At 54.3% G+C, this 18,889-nt stretch overlaps 3 protein-coding genes across 4 annotated transcripts in view; 2 read left to right on the top strand and 1 right to left on the bottom strand.

Annotated features, from left to right (window-relative positions):
* Window positions 1-10,289, top strand: part of RAB5C (RAB5C, member RAS oncogene family) — a 31,259-nt gene extending 20,970 nt beyond the window's left edge. For both annotated transcript variants that reach the window (XM_038385692.2, XM_038385693.2), the window contains 5 exons: window positions 498-761; window positions 6,945-7,096; window positions 7,423-7,545; window positions 8,518-8,611; window positions 9,102-10,289. In XM_038385692.2, coding sequence (XP_038241620.1) covers window positions 596-761; window positions 6,945-7,096; window positions 7,423-7,545; window positions 8,518-8,611; window positions 9,102-9,217 — 651 coding nt within the window. In that variant the 5' untranslated portion in view covers window positions 498-595 and the 3' untranslated portion in view covers window positions 9,218-10,289. The remainder of the gene's footprint in view (window positions 1-497; window positions 762-6,944; window positions 7,097-7,422; window positions 7,546-8,517; window positions 8,612-9,101) is intronic.
* Window positions 10,290-13,540: 3,251 nt separating this feature from the next.
* On the bottom strand, window positions 13,541-14,620 carry LOC119848855 (heat shock protein beta-11-like). The gene has a single exon (XM_038385155.2). The coding sequence runs from the start codon at window positions 14,412-14,414 to the stop codon at window positions 13,644-13,646; it is 771 nt and encodes a 256-aa protein (XP_038241083.2). The 5' UTR covers window positions 14,415-14,620; the 3' UTR covers window positions 13,541-13,643.
* A 1,128-nt stretch (window positions 14,621-15,748) lies between these two features.
* On the top strand, window positions 15,749-17,760 carry LOC119849102 (heat shock protein 30C-like). The gene has a single exon (XM_038385777.2). It carries the CDS (start codon window positions 15,879-15,881, stop codon window positions 16,494-16,496), a length of 618 nt encoding a protein of 205 aa, XP_038241705.1. The 5' UTR covers window positions 15,749-15,878; the 3' UTR covers window positions 16,497-17,760.
* The last annotated feature ends 1,129 nt before the right edge of the window (window positions 17,761-18,889 follow it).

Genomic DNA, 18,889 nt, shown 5'->3' with positions numbered 1-18,889 from the left:
TATTGGCTCTAATGATTTCTGCCATAGCACAGCTTAACAAAAAGGTGTCAGGGGGGATCATGCAATTTGGCTGATCTCTGGCCTGTACGAAGCTAGTCTGTTCATTATCCAGTTTTTGGTAGGCAAGTGTCCAAACAACACTTGGCAGGAATCACTCTGGGTTCTCTGCTACCTGTCTTAGCAGTGAGGAGAGCATGGTGCATGGCTAGTGTCCCTTGTGGCAGGCTCCAGAGTCTGGGGCTCACTTCAGACCAGGTACTCAATGAGAGCACTGGCGAGGGCAAGCTGAGGGTGGTTGGTCTTGAGCATTAACAAGCACCTGATCCTTCCTCCAAGGATGGACTGATAATGCACCCTGATTACTTGGAGATTTCTGATTGGGTGGGAGGGGATTCGTTCCTGCTTCTGCAGGAGATGAGCTCGCTTATAGGATATATGATCAGACCAAACTCCTGCTGCAGGGTGTGCCAATAATGCAATCTGTCTTCCTCTTTCAGTTGGAAACCCGCCTTCCCTGAGTTCATCAGCATCCATAACCAGTGCAATCCCCTTGCCCCGAAGTCTGTGCTTTTGACCCTGCTACACTGTAACGGACATGGCGGGTCGAGGTGGAGCTGCTCGACCGAATGGACCAGCTGCTGGAAACAAAATTTGCCAGTTTAAACTTGTCCTCTTGGGGGAGTCTGCAGTGGGGAAATCCAGCCTTGTCCTGCGGTTTGTCAAGGGCCAGTTTCATGAGTACCAGGAAAGCACAATTGGAGGTGAGTGCTCAGGGCTGTGCTGGGGAAGAGGCAGGAGTCCTGGCTCGTGAGCTAGAGGGTTGGTTTCAAAGGAGCAGGCTAGTGGCTAATGCATGGGTTAGGAACTCAGAACTCCCTAGTTGTGCCACTGATGCTGACCTTGGGAGAGTCCCTTCCCCAGGCTGGAGTTCCTGGTTTGTAAAACGAGTGTAATTCTTGCCAGGCTCAGCAGTTCGGGATCTGCTTTAAGTGTTCATTGAAGCACCCTGCAGTTCTTGGGTAAAAGGACCTCTCCGTTTAAAGGCTGGCTTGGATCCCAGTGTAGGTGTGGGGTAGGTAAACTCGGCCTGCTGCCTTTCCAAAGCTGGTGAAGGGAGTTCATAAAATCCTGCTCCGGACTCCTCATGCTTTCATACCCTGATGACATTGCTCCAGTGTCCCTCTCACTGCGATGGGTGAAGTTGTCACAGGGACACTAAGTTGTTGCCTGTGTGGAAAAGTTAACTGAGACCCAACATACTTTATGCTGAGATTAATGTGTTAACAGGGAACCAGGAGAGTCTGCCTGGCACAACCAGCACTCTGCCAGCTGGGAACCCCTGCCCTGAGGGAAGGAGATCTTGAAATGACTTTCTTAGAAAGCTGCTGCTGTGCATGGATGCTAAATAACCCATAGCTCTTTAGAGTATGGGGTTTCCCCAGTGTCCTCGACTCACTTTCCCTTCCCACACAGCTGTGCAGTCTGCGGTCTGGCCAATTGGCTGCCACTCTCCACCCCACAGACAGCTGTGTCAGAGATGCCGTGCACCGAGAGAAGCTGCTATGCTTGAAAACCTCTGAAATGAACCTGGCGGCCTGAGCTAGTCTGGCTTGGCAATCATGCTTCCAGCTGCTGGGTGGGAAGCTCAGGCTGGCAGAAATTCATAAGACTGGGCTGATCTAGTATGGCCAGTGGTCCATCTACCAGTCTTAGGATGCTCATTTCTAACACAGAGAACAGGAGGACTTGTGGCACTTTAGGCTGACACATTTATTTGAGCATAAGCTTTCGTGAGCTACAGCTCACTTTATCGGATGCAGCTCACAAAAGCTTATGCTCACAAATTTTAGTCTCTAAGGTGCCACAAGTCCTCCTGTTCTTTTTGCGGATACAGACTAACACAGCTGCTACTCTGAAACCTGTCATTTCTAACAGTGGCTGGTGCCAGAAGCTTCAGAGGGAGTGAACAGAACAGGGTACAAGTGATCCAGTCCAGGTTCTGGTAGTCGGAGGCTTAGGGACACCCAGAGCATGGGGTTGCGCCCCAACCATCTTCACTACTAGCCATTGCTGGACCTCCCCACCATGAACATGTCTGATTTTCTTTTGAACCCAGTTATACTTTTAACCTTCACAACACCTCTTGGCAACAAGTCCTACAGTAGACTGTGCATTACGTGAAAAAATTCATCCTTATGTTTGCGTTTAAACCTGCTGCCTGTTGATTTCTTTGGGTGACCCCTGGTTCTTGTGTTATCTGAAGAAGTAAAGAACTCCTCCCCTTTCGCTTTCTCCACACCAGGCATGATATTCTAGACCTCTGTCAACCCCCCCTTAGTTGTCTCTCCCAAGCTGAACAGTCCTGGTCTCTTTGTGCTCTCCTCCTATGGAAGTTGTTCCAGACCCCTAGTTATTTTTGTTGCCCTTCTCTGGACCTTTCCCAGTTCTAATGTCTTTTCCCCATCAGCCCGGAAGCTGTAGTGACTGATATCTGTTTTACTTAACTGTTGTCAATTCTCCACTGCTCCCCAGAGTAACCCAATGTGGAAAATAACTTCATAGTTGGCCTCTGTCTGGCATTAAGTCCAGAAAATCTGGTCTAGGAATTCTCTAGATACAGAAATGCAATTCACAAATATTCTCAGGAGTCTGTGGGACTGGTGAACCTTGATGGCCTTTAGTGTGCTCATCTGAGCTGAAGAAAGCATGTTCCATTAGTCAAGCAGGACCTTTAGACCTATCTTATGAATGGTCTCTTCCATTTGAAGCAGGTGAACTGGTGGCAGTGATCTTGCTTCTCCAGACCAGCGTTCTGCCGTTGCTTGCTTTGAGAACTGCACAGATCACCTTAGACATTCAATGGCATGTCTGTATCTGACTGAGGGCCCCGGGCCTAGGAAAGTAGGGTTAACCTAACACCCATCCTACTTGATTTGTTGGTTGTCAAATCTCGCAGCCTTGTATTGATTTTAAATGCCCAGAAAGCAAAACGTCCTTTGCCATTTGTAAAGGAAACTAGTGGCTGAATGTCACGAAGGGCAGCCGAATCGAGCTCCCATGGGAGTTTGGAGGAATGTTAACAAGACAGGAAAGCTTGCTCTGGAACTCAAGAAATGATTCTGCTGTCTGATGGAGTCAATGGGCCACTGGCAGAGCACTCTTTTTGCTGCAGTTACTGACTGAAGAGACTTGCTGGCTGACCATCGGTAGAGTGCGTATTAAAGTGCTCCTGCTGTTGAGAAATTTCCAGGGCCCTCTCGAAAGGGTTACAGCAGAAGGCACTTTCCTGTGCAGAGTAATCTCTTCAGAGTGGGAAACTGGGGGGGAGGACACCCCTTTGCAGGCTTCATGTAAAAAGCTGCCTGCACTTGGCTTTGAGCTTCACTTTCAAGTGTTGGCAAACAGGCTTGTTCTACACATGATGCTGGGAAATAACTTTACATGCGATTTGGAGGTGAAATGGAGGCTTCAGCCTTCCTCCTGGTAGGGCATCACTAGTGCCACAATAGCCACAAGGAGGCTGTCGAATGTCTGAGTCCCACTCATCGCTGCCATGGTGATACAGACTGTCCTGCCTGATAGAGAGCTCCGGGCATGTCCCCGAACCTCAGGAAGGTCTAAACCCAAGCTCTCCGTTAGTGTGCCTGTGATTGCAGCTCTCCCCTTCTACCTCTGCTTCTGGGTGCTGGTTAGGGCATTGATCCTTGCAGCCCCTAGGTGCAGGGGTCATGGAAACATGCTCCGCCAATGCAGGGGGTGTGCACAGCAGGTCTGGGCCCTCCATCGGGAATGGCAGAAAGGGAAATGATGCAGTTAGAGTTTGGCCCTCTGGTTGGAAGGGCAGTGTTACCTTTTACTTTCACTTCGTGGAGGGAACCTTTCCAAGCTCATAAAAACAGGAAGGAACAACAGCCTGGTGCCATGATGTACAGTCAGTGATTTGGGTGAGATGTGCAGGACTAGACAAAAGCATGAGCTAGTCACACCAGCCAAATGGACAGGCTAGTGAATGTATTCGGGATCTTTACTGCTTCAGTGAAGCCACATGGGTGTGCTTGGATCAGCTGTTCTGCTCAGAAAGCCACTTCCAGACTGAAGCCCTCGTGGCACAGAACGCACTGCGATTGCCTGTGTAGCACTTAGTCCTTCATCACCCTGCCCGCATGCCTCGGCTAGTTCTGGCCTGACCCCCACCTGCTGAGGAGAGGGAGTCTCCATTGTCCACAATCTATGACCTCTGAGCCTGGCAAGAGGGCTAGCTGCCATGTGGAGAACTAGGAAGGAATTTGTCAATGTGGCTAGACCACATTTAGGTGACAAGTCCAATCACTCGGACTGGATTTGAACACATCGCCCAGATCAGCATATGCACAACGTGCCAGGTCATTTAACAGCATCGTCAGCTGGCTGACGAGCTGCTAGCCTGCTGTTGAAGTTGGTCAGCAGGTGCTCCTTGAGGATCTGCAAGTCTGTAGCTGGCCTCCGCTTCGTTGTGGGGTGTTTGGAGGAACCCCATTTGAAGAGTGGCTATCCAATGGCCCTGTCCTCGAAACCACTTCAGGGATGACCACTTGGCAGTCCAAACCTGGTGGGGCCAGTGGTTGGGTCAGTGATAGTCCATTAACTGCTATCGTCGCTGATCACTCATTACACCAAGCAGATTCCACCATTGTGTCCGGTGGGGATATAAATGACTGTAATGACCCAGAGGAGAGGCTTAGTCCATTACCAATCCCCTGAACCATCAGTCCCTTGGTCTGTGGTAACTTTAACTTAAAAGCACACTGCATAGCAAGCAAACCTTAAACTGACACTGCCCTAAGAGCTACCTGGACTATAGTGACTGGCTTTCCTGACTGCTGTCTGGGGCTGAATGACACTGTCCCCTAGAGGGAACCTTGGCTGCTTTACACATAACTAACAGCCTCTACTCTTTGTAGCACTTTCCAGTTGTCCCGGTTACTGGTTGAGGATGTAGCTGGCTCTCTCAGTGCAGCACCATGGTCTGAAATGGGATTCAGAGTAAGGGGGCATAAAACCAGGGGGTTAGAACCTGACCACAGGGCAGGAGACAAGGAGCCAGGACAGCTGGGTTCCATTCCTGGCTCTGCTACACTGATCTTGGTAGATCAGGTATCCACTCCTCACCTTGCTTGTAACACAGAGGTGTGATAGGAAATGCTCTGAGATCTCCAAAGGCGCTAGGGGCACAATGTTCTCACATCCCAGGGCTGTAGATCTTCGCACTGGAAGACTCATGCTGAGATCTCACTCTGGGCTTTAGCAACCTGTGAAAAGAGCCTCTAAGCTAGCCTGTCTTCTGTCTGAAGAGCAAGTCCTCTCACGATGTGCTGCAGGAGCTAGGTGTGTAGGGTACTGTAGCATGTGTGCTCAGATGCACCACAGGGTGCCACAAGTACTCCTTTTCTTTTTGCTCAGGTAATGTAACCCTATCTGGGGCTCCCCCCCTCAATTCCTAGCTGTGACATTCCCCAGGGTACAATCTGGACTGCTGTGTCCCTGTAACTCTGTAGCTCAGAGTGCCTGGGCTGTCTGAACTGCCACTCCTGGCCTGCTCTCAGCCTTCAGCCTGCAAAATCCCACCCAGCTGAGTACATGAACACTTTCCCAGCCAGCCATGAATTACCTACAGGGCAGCACTCGCATTTCCCCAGCCTGGATGCCCAGAAATGTCTTGTATTCTTCAGCAGCCTCCTGGACAGTAGATAGTCCATCATTCCAGCACAGGGAGTGATCATGCACCAGCCTTTATCTCCAGTAGAGGTTTCTCAAACACTGGTTTAGCTAAAACATATTTATCTAGAGAGATTTCAACTGGCAAGGGGAAGGGATAGCTCAGTGGTTTGAGCATTGGCATGCTAAACCTAGGGTTGTGAGCTCAATCCTTGAGGAGGCTATCTAGGGATCTGGGGCAAAAATTGGGGATTGGTCCTGCTTTGAGGAAGGGGTTGGACTAGATGACCTCCTGAGGTCCCTTCCACCCTGATAGTCTGATTCTAAGTCAGAATTGGTTACAAATAAAAGGAGAAAACCACAAGCTAATTCTGAAACTTTACCAAGACTAATAGGTTTAAAAGCAGAGACGATTTCTCTCCCCAATAGCTTTTGGCAGTCTGGACTGGCTGGAAAACCTGGCCAGGGCCATGCCCCCAGGTCAATGACGGTTCTCTGTCTTTCACGCAATCTACAGAAGAGGCAAGAGTGCCGGAAGCACCCTAGAAGTGGGGGGGGGGGGGCGCGCACTAGCACCGAACCATGGCCCCACCCCACTCCACCTCTTCCCTGAGGCCTTGCCCCCTGCTCACTCCTTCCCCCATCACTCACCCTTAAGGCAGGTAAAAAGCGATGGGGCCATGGCCCTCTGGTCCCCCCCCCATTCTGGTGCCCTTGGGGAGAGGCTGTTAGGGACACTTCCCCCCCCGCCCCTTCTAGTCCAGCCTCTTCTGCTGGAAAAATCCCGGCTGGGTGAAGAGGGCAGGCAGTTTCCTTGTGTACGGGAACTCCAGACTGTCCTTCAGACGAATTGTGACTGTCTTGCTCACAGCTCCCCCCTGCTGGCGAATGCCCAGCTCAGCAGGTAAGGGCACTTTAGCCCTTTGCTGGCGTGCTAGGGTGTCTGTCTGAGCATTGCCCAGAACAACCGCGTATTAGTGACCAATGTCTAGCCGAATCTCCTCCTTTGACATGCAGTGCTGTTGCACCCATTTCAATGGGATAATATGCAGCAGATTAGGAGTTTTCAAAGGGTACCTCCAAGGCATCCTTGGTACAAATCGAACTGTATAAAGGCAGTGAACATGGTGTACGGGGGGGGGAGAGGCCGCGGGTCACTCTAGTGCAAAGAGAACCAGGCTCTCAGAGGCCAGCTGGCTTAACCAGGGCTGTCCAGCTCCCTTAGAATTGACCAGCTGCTTCTCCCCCAGCCGCCTTCCTAACGCAGACCGTCTGTCTGGATGACACGACGGTGAAGTTTGAGATCTGGGATACAGCAGGACAAGAGAGATACCACAGCTTGGCCCCGATGTATTACAGAGGAGCCCAGGCAGCTATTGTCGTCTACGACATCACCAACCCAGTGAGTATGGAGCTGCTGGCCACAGACCAGCTTGCTGGAGGGGAGAAGGGCCAGTGTCTGGATACCCTGCTCCTTGGGACTCTGCAGGGATGGTGTTGGCTCAGGACTGGGGGCCAGCAGTTTGAGGGGTCGGGGGGGTCATCTAATGCCTACTCTGACACTCCCCTTGGCTCTGTACTAGGCTCTCTAGGGACCTAGCCACTGAGTCTTGACCCACAGTGCTTGGAGGCAAACTGTTCTCCTTGCTGGCTGGGGTAAGCCTCTCCTGCCTCTGTGTCGGGCAGGAGCAGGGAGAGGCTACCCTCCTCACCACTGCCTCCTTCTAGGACACGTTTGTACGAGCCAAGAACTGGGTGAAGGAGCTGCAGAGGCAGGCCAGCCCCAACATTGTAATTGCATTAGCAGGCAACAAGGCCGATCTTGCCAGCAAGAGAGCTGTGGACTTCCAGGTAAGCAGGAATCGGAGCAGACACTGCCCTAGTTCAGAGCCAGGGAAACAGATTTTTTTTTCCTTCCTTGGTCTCCAATGTCCAGCTGAAACCTATCCAAGGGCCTTCATTAAAGCCCTCGGGGAAAGTTGTGTTCCAGGCGACTGCACCATGGTAATCCCCAAGCCCTGCTTGAAGGGAAGTGGTGCCCACCTGTGTCCATCCACTCCTTTCAGAGCCCTTGTCTCCTCTGTGGGGCAGCCCCATCTCTGGGGTGGGGATTGGAACAAGCTGACCCTAAAGAGTAACCACTGGTGTGCTCTACTCACACACGCTATGCTGCTGCCCTTCAGCCAGCTGCCGTCCTTCCCCAAGGCAGATGAGCCACGTCCCGCCAGCAGCCAGACATCTGAGCAATCTTTCCAAGGCAACTCTTTAAACAGATTTCCTGCCAGCTCCCACCCCACCAAGGGAGCTTGGTTAATGCGGAACTCGTGTCCTGAGGCTTTTCCTTGTCACTCGGGCAGCAGGCTCCCCGTTAGCCGCAGCTCTGAGACATGGGTTGGGTCGGGTCGGGTGGCTACCTTAGCAGCCCGGCCCATGTGTCTCCCAGCTAGTGGCCGTAGCACAGAACCCTTGCAAGCAGCACCCGACAGACCTGCCTCGTGCTCCTGCGGCAGGGCAGCTAGCTCAAGCTGGTGGCGCTGTCAGACATGCGGGTGGGGGGGTGGGATGCCAGCCAAGCAGCGCCGTTAACTGCAGCAGCACGAGTCCTCCAGGGCTCGAGGGGACTTGTGGCAAGAAGGGAAAGCAGCAGAACCTAGTATGATGGGGCCTGAGGAGGGGCCCGGGCTGCTGGTCTATCCCTTGCCTGCCTTCCAGCACACCACTCTCTTCTTCCCCCCCACCCCAGTGAAGGAGGCGGCTCTGGGCCTTCCCCAAGCCCCTTGTCTGAGTGTAGGGCCAGCCTTACACTGTTGTGATTGCCTCCAGGAAGCCCAGACATATGCAGACGACAACAGCTTGCTGTTCATGGAGACCTCTGCAAAGACTGCAATGAATGTGAATGAAATCTTTATGGCAATCGGTAAGTGGGGTAGCTGCACAAACTGGCATTGTGCGGAGTGCCACCTGCCCATCCAGTTGAACGGCAGCAATCCCCTGACTATACATCCCAGGGCAGCGAGGGGAAGCAAGACTAAGTCCCTACCCAGGGAGCATGTTGCCCGGCTGGACATGGCCACCCCAGCTGGTTAAAGGCCCTCTTCCCTCCCACCCCCCAGCAGAATCGTGTTGGCAGCCATCACTGCCACAGGGCAGCCAGAGAGAATCTGAGCCTGCCCACTATGGATTAGTGCTGCCAGAGTCCTGTCCAGCCTGTGTGCTGGGCACACCTGGAATTGGCACTTACCTTACCAAGCCCAGCTGGAGGGAAAGACCTGCCTGACGTGGCACGAAGGCCAACCTCCCTGGGGGAGCCAAAGAGTTCAGCATCAGAGCAGAGCTCAGCGGGCTGAGGTCAGGAGTCACCAGCTCCTCTGCATATGAGCTGCCTTGACCCGTTCCTCTCTCTCCAGCCAAGAAGCTGCCAAAAAATGAACCCCAAAATGCTGCTGGCACTCAGGGCAGGAATCGGGGCGTGGACCTGCAAGAGACCAGCCAGCCCAGCAGGAGCCAGTGCTGCAGCAACTGAGCTGCCGTTCCCACCTGACTGAAGCCCTTCCCATGACCCGACTGGAATCCACTCAAACCAATCGCACTTACGGTAGAGCAGCTGGCAATTGCAGCTGCCGTGATTTCTCCATCTCCTTCTGATCATAGGCTGGAGGGAGCTAGTCCACCTGCACCTTTCTGTACAAATACTAATTCCATTTTAAGTCTTAAGTCACTTTTTTAATATATGAACTGCTCTTCCCTCTTCCTGGTGGTGGATACACGTGCTGGCCTCTTCCCGTCTCTGCTAGGCGAGAGCTCAAGCTGAACAGCTCCCACAAACTTCTCATTCACTATTGGAAACAAGGGCCATTTGTCCCTTAGATGGGATCTTGTTTCAGTTATCCACATGAACAAGCGAAGGCTAGTTCAGTGCCACATGCCTAGAACAACCACTAAACAAAATGATAGCATTATAATGACATTCAGCTCTGGTGTTGGAGCTATGTCTTGACCAAATCACACTTATGAGTATTTTGGGATGGGGGGGCAGAGGGGAGCAAAACTGGTTTCTTCTGTATTTTGTATTGTACGTTTCTTCAACATGTAACCAATCAGTATCTTGTCAATATAGTACATACCAACTAGCCTTCTGTCTTCCTCATTTTGGTGTTGGACTTTAGCATGCCAACTCTTTTCTATCTCTTCAGTTCTGGTGTAATGCACTAATAATCCATTGCAATTTTTTTGCAAAAAAAAAATCTTGTATAAACAAAACAAAATTGTCCTTTTTGATGGTGATGTGATGCCACTAATGTTAATAACCTTGCTCGAGTGCAAACTGCTCTGGTTTATTGATGTACAGAGATGGGGGTGGGGAAGACTTGGAGTAACTTGTCTGTGGAAACCATCTATATTAAACTTGTAATTCCACAAAATAAAACCTGGAGGGAGGTATTAAAATTGCTTCTGATGCTGGAGTCTAACTCATGTTGGCTGCTGCCTAGTGCCTGATGCAATGTCTTATACAGATTGGTATTTAAAGAGGAACTGTCAACTTAGTCTTCATCACAAACTTATGTTGTGATTAAAAAAAATTTTTATAAATCAAATGTGACCAGAAACGTTTGAGTTTTATTAAAGCCACATAAATTAAAGTTGGGTTCCAGTGTTCCCCACGCATGATGGTAGTACCTGAAAGTTAAACTGGCCAGTGTAGTTTCATTATGAATTTGTTCTGCTAGTGCCAGCTAGCTCTTAAAGCACAACACAAAAGATCTCAGTCAGTATTGTTACTGCCACTCTACACATAGGGAAACAGGGGCACAAGTGCTTCATCAAGACCCTCCAGCAGGTCAGTGGCAGATCAGGAGTAGGACCTAGGTCTCTTGAATCCATCACTGTTCTAATCACTACTCCTTGTAGATTACCGTGGCAGTGTCTAGATTCCCTGTTGTGCTAGATGTAACTGCCTAACCTGAGTGGAAGTACCAATGGTAAAGGGGAGGCATGGTGGAGAAAACTGAATGGGTTGTCTTGAGAACACAGGGACTCTTTAAAAGGCACAGAACCAGTGCCAGCTTGAACCAGGTTTATGCTCAAATAAATGTGTTAATATCAGGTGCCCCAAGTCCTCCTGTTCTTTTTGCGGATACAGACTAACACGGCTGCTCCTCTGAAACCAGGCCTAGAGGGTGGCAAGATGCACAGGAAACAAGCCTCCCCTAAAATGAAAGTGGCCCATCCGGCTACAGATGACAGCCTGGAGGAAAAGTCTAAGCCCAACATGCCCATCACCTGTCTGATGGCTTGAAGGATTTGATAACTATGCCCACGGCTGCAACAACATTGAGCACTAGCAACAGAGGCAGCTGGAGAGAAATCCTGACTTTCAGAAATTCATGGACCAGACAAGTTGGAGTTTGCCATGTGGAAAATGATGACAGAGCTGTTAAGTGAACTTCCTTTTTCCCAGTCTGAACAGGGTAAAGGTGGTAGCAATAACCAGTTCAGCTGTCTTAATCAGTAACCACATCTCTGCCCCCACATTCGGACAGACAGAAGAACTGCTCTATCTAGTAGCACGTTGCATTAGCCAGTGGCTGGAGCGGGTTGTGAGGTGTCCCTCAGCACAGGGAGCCTGTTGATGAAAGGGGGACAGTCATGCCTGCCATCTGTACCTTAATTTCAGTCTACAGTAAAAGCTAGTTGGCACGGCAGTGTTGCGGTCGGAGGCACCTCGTTCCTGCCACTAGCAGGGCCCCTTATCCAAGGAAAGGTAACACCAATCTCTTCCCTAGCTGATCCTGTGTATACGAGGGGAGCATTTCAGGGGAGATGTGAGCAAAGTGAAGAGAGTCCAGAGAAGAGCAACAAAAATGATGAAAGGTCTAGAAAACATGAGCCAGAGGGAAGCTTAAAAAAAAAAATTTTTTTTCAAGTCTGGAGAAAAGACTGAGAGGGGACATGAGAACAGTTTTCAAGTACATAAAAGGTTATTACAAGGAGGAGGGAGAAGAATCCTCAATGTGCAAGGACAGGCCAAGAAGCAATGGGCTTAAAATGCAGCAAGGGTGGTTTAGGTTGGAAATTAGGAAAATCTTCCTACGTGTCAGGGTGGTTGTGGAATCTCCATCATTGGGGATTTTTAAGAGCAGGGATGGTCTCTAGATAATACTTAGCCCTGCCGTGAGTGCAGGGGCCTTGAGACATCTCGAGGTCCCTTGCAGTCCTACAATTCTGTGATAAATGTGGAGTGAGACCTGCTGCTCTTTGGGCTGCATAGGGTAGAACCAAGCTGTGCAGAGGGAGGAACCCAGGTCAGCAGCACATTGCCCTTAAAGGTGTTGAACAGGCCTGTACAGTATGAAGACTAGCCCACTTCATAATTCCTGTGCACAGTCCTTTCCAATGCAATGGGAAAGCCACTCTGCAACTAGTATCTGTGCCACAGACTGTTCCCATTAGCAGAGGGCAGACACAGCACATGGGCGGTGTGAAGTGTGCAGACTCTAGTGTATTTTCCTCACACAATTGCTCCCGTTTGACTTGTTCCTTTAGCGGGCAACCTGGCCTCTCCCATTTTCCAGCTGGAATCTCGGAGGCAGCTGCTCTTGAGATAGCTGGGTGCTTCCTGCAGCTCCCATTAATATCCCACAGACTAACTCCAGCTTCTCTCTAGAAACTGTTCAAAGCGGTAACCAGGAGCGACACAGCAAGGTGACAAGCTAGCTTGCTCTATGGCTGGAGGCATCTAACCTTCCCAGTGCTTGGCAGAGACCAGCAGGAATGTCTGGGCTTTTGCTTAACTAGGGTGATAAAAGCTGCCATCTATTGCCTGTTCAGCTTAGCCAGCACCTCCCGAGTCTGGTGACTTGCAAATGCTTCCGTCTCCTTTCACTTGCAGCCTCCTGCCCTGAGTTCCCCAGCTGCAGGAAGGGTTTGGGGGGGCTGCTCCTGTGGGCCGAGCTCAGCACCTTTGCAGCAATGAAATAGGGTAGTGAGTTAGGTGCTGCTAGGCAAGGTGGCTAATGCTGGGCTATGGGCTTTCTGCTGCAGCTCAAAGCACCCCCCCCATCCCTGGGTCGGTCTCATGAGCAGCTTCTACCTGATCCCAAGGCTTTAGGAGCCAGCCTCTTCTCACCTTTGTTCTGATGGAAGCCTGGAGCTAGGGAGTGGCTGTCCACCACCTGTGTAGGATGGGTGCTGTGGTGTCAAGCTGCTTGTCCATATAAGGATCTGTGACTGTAATTAACAGTAAAGGGGATGAGCCTGGGACTAGAACCCAGGTGTTCGAGGCTGTCAGCTCTCCTCTCTACGCATTAGATAGCACCCCCTTTCCAGGAACTTGTGAGCTGAATGTCCTGTAACCTCCCCACCTTTTCTTGCAGCTGGGCCTGGCCCTGGTACCTGCACAGGACAATGCAAAGGCCCTGGCAGTGCTAGAGGGGTCCCTGCTCTGGGAGGAAACGCCTCTGCTCAGTGCGAAAGCCATGCTTGCCCCTTCCCTCCCTGTGGGAGGCACCCCCAGGCCTGTTCCTTGAAGCAGGGCTCCCCTGGGCAGTGGGGTGAGCCAAGACCCCCTCCACACTCCTTCCTGCAGGTTCTGCTGAATTCAGTGAGACGCTCAAGGGTGGGCTTGGAAGCTCCAATCTGCAAAACCAGGTTAGTGTGCAGTGTAGACAGACCCTGGGGCTGCTTCTCCTGCTGCTCTGTCCTGCCCCATGGGACCTAATCCTTGTACGTCAGCAGCCAAGACTGACCCACGCCAACGTGCCTGGGAATTGACTCAACCAGCAGGGTCTGATTTCTAGGGAGAGGAATTTATTTGGTACAAAAACTATTTGGAATCACTTTTGCTCTGACCATAGTGACAAAAACGGATGCTCATTTGAAGCCACTTGTTTTAGGCTCCAAAAATCTGTTCTTGGTTGCTCTGCCGGGGCCACTGCCAGCAGCTCAGGGAGTTACCCCTGGGCTCTGCTGACGTCAGCCCGGTCCTCTGAGCCCCCCGCAGGGCTGAGCTGGATGGGCATGTTCCTCGCGGGGATGGCTGGGGGGGCCAGGCACGGGGCTTCAATGCACAGCTGCCCCTCCTTGGAGATGGAGCAGGTCAGGCGGTCGGTGTCCACGGCCTCGGGCACGTCCCACTCCCTCTTGAACACCTCGTACTTGTAGGAGAAGGAGCCTTTGCTGTCCTCGCTTTGCGTCTCCTTCCTGCCCGTCAGCAGCACCTTCCTGCCCACCAGCTTCACCGCCAGCTCCTGTGGCGCGAAGCCCCGGACGTCCTGCCGCACGGCAAAGGGCTCGGCTGTCCCCTGGGCCAGGGCCGCGCTGGAGCTCTGGCCTGGCTCCCCGCCGGGGCTGCCGCTCCCTCCGCCAGCCACGAGCTGCCCCATGCTGCTTGCAAACTCCCTGGCTGTCTCCAGCTCCCGCAGCAGCTCCCGCTCCAGCTCAGCAAAGAGGGCACCCGGGGCCGGCCACAGAGTGCGCAGGGGGCCCAGCCGGGCAGCCACGGGGCCGGGGCCGGGGGCGGGCGGCAGGAGGTGCAGGTGGCATAGCATCGCTGCTGCTGGGGCTGCCGCCGGCTCGGGGCTGAGTCCTCTCCAGTGGGGGCTGGGGGCCGATCTGCTCGGGGCCGGGGGCCGGCAGCTTTTATCCCCTCCCGTAGGGGCCTGGCCCCTTCCAGAACCCTCTGGCCCTGATGTTCTTGGCTGACTGGGACAGCTCATTCCCATTACCCAGCCCCCAGGACATGCAGCTCCCACACCGCATGCCTGGCTCCCGGCTCTGCCCTCCTGCTAGCTTATAATTAGCAGCCTCGTCTCAGCCTCAAAATAGAAACTCCTGGCAGCTCTGCAACCCCCGTCAACGGCCTGTGATCAACCTTCCTTTGCCAGATCGAGTGGAGCCACGGCACGGGCCCTGCCAACCTTGCCCATGGCCCAGCCCTGCCCCAGCCTCCAGCGCTGGTCCCTCCCCTCTAGTGCCAGCTCCTCCCCTCCAGGTTACACACACCGGGCAGCGGGGAATGACTGCCCTTGGCTGAATGCCCAGGGTGCACCTGCCTGGCTCAGAAGTGCCTGCCCCACAGAACTTATGCACGTTGCCAATTCAATGCAGCCAGCAGAGAGGCAATGGGGCGGAGTGGGTCGGCCCATGGGCTGGGACTTGGGGAACCCGGCCTCTATTCCCAGCTCTGCCAATGACCTTGTAATTTCCCCTGTTCTGTGCCTCAGTTTCTCTTCCCTACACCTTGATTAGTTTGTAAATGCCTGAGGCTGGGAATTCTTCACTGTGTGTACTAGGCCCAGCACACAGGGTCTCCCAGCTCAGGGTGCTCCTGACACACAAGCAATAACTCATCACGTGATGGGCTAACGAGGGGACTCAAGCCCCACTCAAGGGCAGTTGTTGATTTCCCAACCAGGGCACTGAAGGGCCTGTCCCACGGCCTGGCCTGAAAGAGCCTAGTGCGGACACCCCCTTCCGCTTGGGGTCCATTTATGGAGGGCTAGAAAGCAGGGACTAGAGGTGACAGACCTGGGCCGGTGCACCAGGGATGTGTGCTGAATGGCTGGCTGGCCTCTGGGACAGGGCAGCGTTCGGGTTTGAAGCGCCAGGTGCTAAAGAACTGTCTCCTTCCCCCAGAGCAAGACCCTCGGTGCCAGGAGGCAGGAGATGTGCGCAGGGGCTGAAGGACACTCCTGGCGTTGTGCTGCTCAGCTGTGAGCCCCTCTCAGCCCTGGGGTTTTCCTGCCCCGCTGCTCCTAGGCCCTTAGATCCCCAGGCCAGAGGGGACCATTGTGATCAGACCTGAGCCCCTGCTCCAGGCTAATCCTCACAGCAGGTAAAAGCAGGCACCACGGGGGTTCCCCTCCCCAGGCCCGGCTGGTAGTGGGGCTGGCGCACATGCCTGTAACCTGAGCCGGTGGCCCTGTCCCACTGCTCTATTTGGAGCAGGGAATCCAGGCCAGGGCTGCCGTCACTGTTATTTTGGCCCATGAGTAACCCCTCACCATCAGCCTCATAAAAATAGGCAATGGGGCCTGGCGGGGGCGTCAGGGCCAGAGGGTTCTGGAAGGGGCCAGGCCCCTACGGGAGGGGATAAAAGCTGCCGGCCCCCGGCCCCGAGCAGATCGGCCCCCAGCCCCCACTGGAGAGGACTCAGCCCCGAGCCGGCGGCAGCCCCAGCAGCAGCGATGCTATGCCACCTGCACCTCCTGCCGCCCGCCCCCGGCCCCGGCCCCGTGGCTGCCCGGCTGGGCCCCCTGCGCACTCTGTGGCCGGCCCCGGGTGCCCTCTTTGCTGAGCTGGAGCGGGAGCTGCTGCGGGAGCTGGAGACAGCCAGGGAGTTTGCAAGCAGCATGGGGCAGCTCGTGGCTGGCGGAGGGAGCGGCAGCCCCGGCGGGGAGCCAGGCCAGAGCTCCAGCGCGGCCCTGGCCCAGGGGACAGCCGAGCCCTTTGCCGTGCGGCAGGACGTCCGGGGCTTCGCGCCACAGGAGCTGGCGGTGAAGCTGGTGGGCAGGAAGGTGCTGCTGACGGGCAGGAAGGAGACGCAAAGCGAGGACAGCAAAGGCTCCTTCTCCTACAAGTACGAGGTGTTCAAGAGGGAGTGGGATGTGCCCGAGGCCGTGGACACCGACCGCCTGACCTGCTCCATCTCCAAGGAGGGGCAGCTGTGCATTGAAGCCCCGTGCCTGGCCCCCCCAGCCATCCCCGCGAGGAACGTGCCCATCCAGCTCAGCCCTGCGGGGGGCTCGGCGGCGCCGGCTGAGCAGGGCTCAGAGGACGGGGCCAACAGCAGAGCCCAGGGGTAACAGCCGAGGAGCAGACTCCAGAGGCCGGGGCTGAGACTTGGCAGGGCCGCGCCCCGGGTGACCCGGCTGGCTGCAAGCCAGATTCACAGCGTGTAACGTATTTTTACATGAAATAAATGTTCCTGATTTTCCCCTGTGCTGGTGCTGCCTCTGCCAGGACTGGCTGGTCCCAGCACTCGCTGCGGGCTCCTCCTCGGGCCATGGCACAGGCTGGCACCGCGGCTCTGCTGCTACACTAGGGGTCTGCGTGAGCTGGGGCTGGCCCCTTCTGGGGAGGTGGGTTTCCCCCCCGACATGCCCAGCTGGCCTCCCTCAGGGGGAACGTCGGGGGCTCCTGGGCTCTACCGGAGGCTGGGGGTGCGGCACAGCCATAAGCAGGGCCTGGTACTGCTGGGTGATCCCAGGCCGGGAGGGAATGGGCTCAGGGCCGGACGCTTGCTCCCCCGGGGCAGCACTGTTGTTGGGGAAGCCGGTTCATTGGCTAGGTGCTATTGACAAACTGACGGAGGGTCACAGAGCGGACACATGCACCGAGGCATGCGGGCACACACGCGCACACACACGCACACTCCATACGGACCACATGTAGGCCCTACGCACATAAGGGACTTCACCCTTTCCAGCCCCTACACCCTGGGAGCTATCGCCAGGCCCCTCCCGCCAGCCTCGGATACAAACAACAGGGGCCAACTTCAGGGAGGCCCCAGAAATTCCCAGAGACTTTGGGGCAGGGAGCGATGCCAGGCCCTGCTCGTGGCTGCCAGAAGCTGCCGGTTCGGCTCTGTGGCCCGGTAGGTCACTCACAAGGCCAGGCTCGTCCCGCCCCCAGCACCGTTTATGGGCAGAGGAGGCCGGCTTGGCCCCTACATGGGCGGAGGAGGAAGGGTCCGGAAGGGCGGGGTGGCTATATAAGGCAGCCCTGCGGCTGCTGCCAGGGCCTGGGTCCCCAACCCAAGAGGCAGAGCGAGTCGAAGGCAGCAGGAGTCTGGGCAGCAGAAACATGACGAGGTGCTCCCGGTACCTGGTGCGGCTGCTCCCGCTCAGACAGTGGCCGTGGCGGGGCTTCGGCCCCATGTGTGTCTGCAGCAGCGAGCCAGGGAGCATCTTCCTGGGACCGGCAGAATTCTGGTACCTGTAACTGTGACGAAGTGGGACTGTTCTTAATGTTTCCTCTGAATAGTGTGGGGGTGCCTCAGTTTCCCTAGGCAGTTCTTAAGTATCTAGGGGGTGGGATAAGGGGGTATGATCATTGCAGAGCCCTAGAGGGCAGGTGTGGGCAGGGGTCTGGACACAGAGAATGGCCGACACCCTGTTTCCTGGCACCTGATGGCCTGGCCCTTCCCCCCTGCAAGGTGAGAGCTAAAGGTGAGAGCTAAAGTTGGAGAACAAAGGAAGCCGGTGACCTCCTGGCCCAGGAAAGGGTTAGGTTTAGGGTTAGGGAAGGAGGGGCTGGAGAGAGTTTCAGTTTGAGGCTGGCTGGGGACATGGAATGAAGTGCAGACGGGGTTGTCTGGCTCATTGCCCCCCAAAATGGACCCAGCTGAGGGATCCTGTTCTCTGCACCTACAAGCTCTGTGTTAGACCATGTTCCTGTCGTCTAATAAACCTTCTGTGTTACTGGCTGGCTGAGAGTCCCGTCTGACTGCGGAGTTGGGGGGCAGGACTCTCTGGCTTCCCCAGGACCCCGCCTGGGCGGACTCGCTGTGGGAAGCGCACGGAGGGCAGAGGATGCTGGATGCTCCGAGGTCAGACCCAGGAAGGGGGGAGCCGGGGGAGCTGTGTGTCCTGCAGACAGGCTGCTCCCAGAGAGGAGACTTCCCCAGAGTCCTGCCTGGCTTCGTAGGGAGCCCCTCCAGAGCATCGCCCGGGACTCCGTGACAACTAATGAATGTGCAACTTTCAAAGTAGCAGCCGTGTTAGTCTGTATTCGCAAAAAGAAAAGGAGGACTTGTGGCACCTTAGAGACTAACAAATTTATTAGAGCATAAGCTTTCGTGAGCTGATGAAGTGAGCTGTAGCTCACGAAAGCTTATGCTCTAATAAATTTGTTAGTCTCTAAGGTGCCACAAGTCCTCCTTTTCTTTTTAATGAATGTGCAAGTGTCACTGTCTCCGTTTCCCCCTGGCTGGGTTGCCAGGTGACGATTCTCTCCGGGTGTCTCTAGTTTGTCTTACTGCTGGAATAAACCTGTGTCAGTGGACTTTGCAGAAACGGTTTTTTCACTGCGATTTCCAAACAGATTCCAAAGGGGGAGACGTGATATTGCTCTGTGCTAGGGACCCTCAATTGCAGGGTCTAGTTCAGTGAAAACTGGACAACTTCAGCAATTGCGAGGTCCTGGGTAATAGTTCCAGACGTTTGGTTTGGGCGGGGATTGGGAATTAAATGTAATT

The sequence above is a fragment of the Dermochelys coriacea genome, chromosome 27 (assembly GCF_009764565.3).
Source record: "Dermochelys coriacea isolate rDerCor1 chromosome 27, rDerCor1.pri.v4, whole genome shotgun sequence".
NCBI lineage: Eukaryota > Metazoa > Chordata > Testudines > Dermochelyidae > Dermochelys > Dermochelys coriacea.
This window is presented reverse-complemented; position numbering and strand designations above follow the sequence as displayed.

Coding starts and splice junctions, on each gene's coding strand:
- LOC119848855 (XM_038385155.2), bottom strand. CDS start 14,414: ATGGGAATGAGCTGTCCCAGTCAGCCAAGAACATCAGGGCCAGAGGGT.
- LOC119849102 (XM_038385777.2), top strand. CDS start 15,879: ATGCTATGCCACCTGCACCTCCTGCCGCCCGCCCCCGGCCCCGGCCCC.